The 6000-nt window shown below is 43.9% G+C and overlaps 1 protein-coding gene across 1 annotated transcript in view; it reads right to left on the bottom strand.

The window, feature by feature from the left end:
* Positions 1-2052: 2052 nt before the first annotated feature.
* Positions 2053-6000, bottom strand: part of LOC149859893 (lysosomal acid lipase/cholesteryl ester hydrolase-like) — a 28824-nt gene continuing 24876 nt past the window's right edge. The window contains exons 8-9 of the mRNA XM_090056898.1: positions 4098-4169; positions 2053-3405 (exon numbers count right to left, since the gene is read on the bottom strand). Of these exons, the coding sequence (XP_089913024.1) occupies positions 3172-3405; positions 4098-4169 (306 nt within the window). The 3' untranslated portion in view covers positions 2053-3171. The remainder of the gene's footprint in view (positions 3406-4097; positions 4170-6000) is intronic.

The following is a 6000-nucleotide window of genomic DNA, read 5'->3' as shown; positions in this document are numbered from 1 at the left end:
CTGTGGGGCTGGGTCAGGCTGGTCCTGCTTGCTGCTACTACATGCACCTAAGGACTTGGGTGGGAGAGCAGGAGCTGTGCACTACGGGGCCAGATGGGGCTCAGCCCATACACTGCCTGCCACCACGTGTGACCAGGGATGAGAGTGGGAGTGCACAGAGCTACATGTTATGGGGCCAGGGGAGCTGCCCCTGCATACTCCCATCACATGTGTCCTGGGACTGAGTTGGGAGCACGGGGAGCTGTGCACTATGGGGGTGGACAGGGCTGACCCTGCTCACTGCCACTATATGCCTCTCCAGGGACTTGCACACTCCAGGGACTCGAAGGACGACCCCCCTTCTCCCCACCATTCCCCCACACACTTCCACCCCCACCATAACTCAACACACTGCTACCCTCCCCACCCCACCGTACACACACATACTCCCACACTTCCCACCCCACCATACACACATACCCCCATACTCTCCCACAGCCCTCTCCACACTCACTCCCACCATAACTCCCCACACACCCATGCTCTCCCACAGTCCCCACACACAGTCCCATGACCCCACCATCACCATAATCACAAACACACTCACAGCCCCCACCCACACTCCTACATCTCCTGCCATACCTACCCCCACCCAACCACATACCCAACAACCACATCCTTCCACACCCACCTCTGCCCTCACCACACACACCCACACATACACTTCCCAATCACAAACCTCCCACATACACTTCCTTACCCCCCTCCCACACAATATACAAGAGTAAGACTGTACTTTGAGCTATTATGCAATCACCTCTAGATACACTGTGCAAACACACATCAATCAGGACAAAAATACTTTAAAAAATAAAATTAAGTTACAGTAGATGTTTGTTTTTTTGGTATATGGTTTGTTTTTTTCCTTGTTTCAAGATGGCAAGCCTCCCCCCCCCTCCCCCCCAAGAGGTACCTCAGAGGCAAGGAGAGGGACTTCCACTGGCAAAGGTCAGAAAGTTAGGGGTGGGACTTTCAGACCCAAGATGGTGACTGGAGGTGGGGCACCTGTTAAGGAGTGGGGCTACCCTTGCAGCCCTTGACAGCTCAACAAAAATAAGTGGCCCTCCAGCCAAAATAATTGCCCATTCCTGGATTAAGAGCTCCAGGAGATGTCTAAACCTAGGCAACAAGGCCCAGATATATGTATAAGAAAGACTACTATGTTTAATGTTTAACACTGTTCTAGATAAGCTTTGCTGTTTAAAATGTCTGCATACTTTGGCACTGACCTGCATTAAGGTTGGTGATAACGAATGGTACCACGAGGCACTAGGCAGCCTAGATTGCAGTAAGTGTGCTCATGTATAGCATGAGTGGTTTTCTGTATCATCAGACTCCCGAGAGCTTGCAGATGAAATAATTTCCACCTGCAATATTTTTGGGAGCTGAACTGATGAACCTACTAATGATTGCACAAATTGAGAGTTCTGTTTAAAGAGCAATACAAATAAAGCCTATATGGGGCTTAAGCTCAGGAAACATACAGAATTGGTTTATTTAACCATCTTAGGTATACCTCCTCCAGTTTTGCAAATGGTGGAATTCAGAGCTGCACAGCCAGACGGTTAGGCATTGTTAGCACTGATCTGATCCTGAGACTTCCTTATGTTCCTGCTATACCAAATGTAGCACAGGAAAAGATCTATGTCTTTTCCTGTGATCTGATTTTAAGCTTGTTTGTTCTTTTTATCAGAAAATAGAACCATAGGTGCAAAAATGAAAGTTCTATCACCATCCCCTGCAGAATCAGGTTGGTTTGTGGGCTTCAAATATATGATGGTTCAAACAAATGCACAAAAGTAGAATATGTTCAGAATATTTGCAACTATACTAGAAGTACAAGAAAGGGTGAATATATAATATTGTTTGGGTTTGTGTATATTTTGCTTCATGTGTGGTAGGGTATTTTTTTCTGGCTGGTGCATTTTCTATTTGTCTCCTACTCACTCATCTTTATACACAAAGCTATGACCATGCAGTTAGAGAAGTCAAACATTTTTTTATTAGACAGACCCTAGTAATAAATACACAGATACACCAGAGATACTAACAGAACATTTGGTTGAAGTCTGGGCTTCAGAAAAGCAGTGTCTTTATTCTGCTGCTCTCCTTCTTCTCTTCTTAGCATCCTGGATTGCATCCCCATGAGCAGGAAAGTGTGTTTCCCCAAGGACCAATAGCAGTGGCACATATTTATGCTGCTGCTACTTGTCCCTGGGGAACGCCCCTGCATGTGTGCTCTGGTGCACAGCAAGTTGCCCTGGGTGGGCTAGGGGAGGCTGGGGCAGCACCTGGCCTAGGCCCAGTAGCCTTATTTGGGGTCCTGGGGGCTCTCCAGGGCTGCAGTGGTGGTGATCTGGCCAGCAGAGCCTGGCCAGCAGCCAGAGTGTGGCTCTGGCCAACCTGGCTTCGGTTCTGGGTGGTGCATGCTGCCGCCATGCGCACTGCCCTGCTTCTTTCTGACATTGGGCAATCCTGGTATCAAAAAACCCACTGCACTGCTATTTAGCAATGTGGTGAATGTGGGCATGTACAGAGTGTGTGGTTTATGGCACCACAGACCCATCAAACTGCATATGCATGCTCATCTGGATGTGCCCCTGAAGTCTATCATATAAGTCACTTTCATCTAAGGTACCTTACACCTTCGCATTATCCAGCAGAGTTGTTTGTGAGCAGCAAATTGAGAAGCCTTAATAGTCACTTTAAAAGCTGATCAGCAAAGGATAAACCTGCTCTTAAAACACAAAATAATAAAAGTAATTCCATTGGCTACAATGAGATTGATGTCATTCATTACTCACTGGAAGAGTAAACTGCAGAAATTAACATTTTGGAATTAAGTGATCTTCTGCAGCATTTCCTTTCTATGGGTTCAAAATAATTTCCTATAGCACAGATTACTTAAGTGGTACCAGTTACTTAAATCCACTAGCAAGATAGAACATAGGTATATAAGTACAGTGACATATGCGTGGGGAAAAAAACAAATCATTTATAATAAATTTCTTTACTGAAACCATGAGTAATTTTTTTGCAAAAATAATAGTAGAAAGTAATCTAATATACCAACACAATACCAACCATTCCCAATAAATCAAATCATTACATTTCAAGCCCCACTGTGTGGCTTTAGGGATACTTTTTCATCAGATCAATGATTTTTGTATAGAGGCGTTTTGCTGCATCAAGACCCCAGATGAAATCTAAGTGTGCCCAGTCAGGAAAATGATCATGAAAAATTAGGTTAGTAAATCGCGGGAGTAGTATGGCGACATCCTTCGGGTCTGCTAGCAGGTCACTTCCAGCACTCCATGCAGCAATTGGTATTTTCAATGTTTCTATTTCATATGCAGGAGGAGAAGTCTGGAAAAGAGGGAAACAGACCAAAGTGGAATGCAAAACTGTAAAGCCATGGTAATATTTAAAAAAAAACCATTCTGAAGTGATAAACATCTATTCTCTCCTCTTTTCAGTCTACTAAACAAAATAGTAATGCTAAAACTTGGCTTTTTAATTCTGTTTTCATCCTTGCCTGTCATTACTGGTAACATAACAACCTCCCTATTTTTGGACCTTTCCATAATAATAAAAAGCCTTCTGTGACAAATATCTGGTTTGGAGGTGCCCCACAAAAAGTAAAGCTTATAATTTTGAAAGATTAAAAGTGCTTATAAAAAAAGCGTGGCAGTATCTTGGGTCATGTTACAAATTTTACATGAAAACACGTGTGTGTCATTTTCATGTGCCTTAGCATTTTAGTCAGATTTCATATGACTGGTACACATCAGGTACAATGCATACTTGTATTTTCTTATGACCCATGTTCCAAACTTAATAAATCTAATAAATAACACAATAAAATGAATTATAGGACACACCATTACATGCTTATTGTTATAATTGTTCTTCTCAGCTGTAAAGTACCATTAAAACATTAACTTAAACTGTGTTTCCCTTATCTTGCTACAAATTGACGTTTTGTCCCTAAGCTTTTAAGTTTTATTTTAATCTTTGAATGATCACAGCATTTTACAGCAAAAAGCATGCAGTCCTACCTGATTGTATTTCTCCATGTTCTTTTCTTTAGAGCCATAGTCATAAGCTTGGAATTGCTTTGCATACTTTATCTGTTAATTATATATAAAAATAGATAATTTTACAGTGAAAGGCTGGATAAGTCATGAAATACAAAGCAGAACTCCATTGTCTTTCACATGTCATTATCACTGTATAAAATGTTCTTACTAGTAAAACTGAACCTTGATAGCTTCAGCTATTGATTTAGTGGCAGTTTTATGTGCTTACAAGAAGGGGAAATTAGCTTTCAAGTCATATTTTGAACTTGGTGTCAGTGGATGGAAATAGCTTCCAAAGCAGATGCGTATTTGGTGGCCAGTTTATAAGATCCATCAATTCCTTGTGGACATCTAACCCCACCCCCCCAAATAAATAAATAAAGACCAACACAAGCCCATGCTGACAGTCTCAGCAAGGGAGAACTGAGACAGTAAGTTGCACTTCTTGTTTTATTTGAGTCAACCAGCATGTTTCTTTCTACCGGTTACTTTCCTTTTCTATTTCTTTTTGAAGTTTTAACATTTTCAAAATTACATTTTGGAAAATCTCAGAAGAAATGTCATTTCAGATGAAAAAAATAACCCTTTTCATTTTTTAAAGCCCAAACTATTCAACACACAGTCACAACATGTTTTTGTGGACCCCAAACTATATTTCAGGTAAATATTGTAGTTAAAGAAAAATTTGTACTTCGCTGTATTTCTCAGGCTTTCCCCCTTCCAATTAGGCAGTTGGAGAATATTACTTAACCTTTTCATTTCAGTAGTGCTGCTAAGAATACTTAAGTCTCAGACGGGCAATAGGAGTAACTGCCCTGGGCACCAGCTTGGCCAAGGTGGGGTGGGAGGGAGGGGATGGGAAAAAAAAGGAGCTGCTACTGGCAACTGTGCATTCAGAGTGGCAACCAGAAGTTGCTGCTTCTGCTTTGTCCCAGGCCCCTGACACAATCTTCTACAATTCCTCTCCCCTATGAAAGGAGTTTCCTGTGAGATCCCTGTTTGAACTCTCCAGGACAGTTCCCAGACTGTTCCTGCAGCTGTGCTACTGCCCCCTGCCGCTGGACAGACCCAGGTGAGATCAGGCCAGGGAGAATGTTCCCCATTTTGCCAATCAGGTCATTGTCTACACTGTAGATCCACAAAGTCTTCTAGAATTGTAGAAGGGCTTCAGAAGCTCATCTACTCCAGCACCCCGTTCAAGGCAGGATCATCTGTTTAGGGCTATGGACAGGTGTGCAGCTCCAGCGCTGACATTCTTAGTGCTAGAAAAATATGCCAGGGCCCTTTGGTTGGAGTGTTCCACACTAGGCCTGTAGCCAGCTATTTGATCTGGCTTCAGATCCAGCTGCTTCGGATACCAGCGATCAGATTTGGAGCTCTGGACCAGGTTCCTGCCTTGATCCAGCCGAAGCAGCTCTGAAGCTTCAGAGCCACCTTGGATGGTGGCCTCTGGTGAGGCCACAAAGCCTGCCAAATTTCAAAGAGATAAGTGCAGGGGTTTGGGGGAAACTGCACCTCAAGCTGCTGACAGGCAAACCCGTGACATGGGTGACACTGTGTGTGTTAAGGGGCAGCAGGGTGAAAGCTGCAGGGATGGTAGCCCCTGCTGAGGTCATGAAGCCTGCCAGCTGTCAAGGAGATAGGTGCAGGGGGTTGTGGGGCCCGGCACCTCTAGCTGCTGACAGGCAAAACTCGTGACATGAGTGCTTGTGCAACTGTGTCTGCCTTGTGGCTGGGGTGGGGGATGGGGGAGGAGTGGAGGGATGGGACTACTGCAGGCCTGGGTGCTAAGCTACTGTGTTACCACTGACCAATCAATCATGATTCACTCAGGGACCAACTCAATACACAATTGCTAGCTAATGTAACCAGTTAATTAGCA

Source organism: Crocodylus siamensis, chromosome 7 (genome assembly GCF_052110815.1).
Source record: "Crocodylus siamensis isolate JL-2025a chromosome 7, ASM5211081v1, whole genome shotgun sequence".
NCBI classification, from domain to species: Eukaryota; Metazoa; Chordata; order Crocodylia; family Crocodylidae; genus Crocodylus; species Crocodylus siamensis.
Note: the sequence above shows the minus strand (reverse complement) of the source record. Positions and strands in the feature narration are given on the sequence as shown.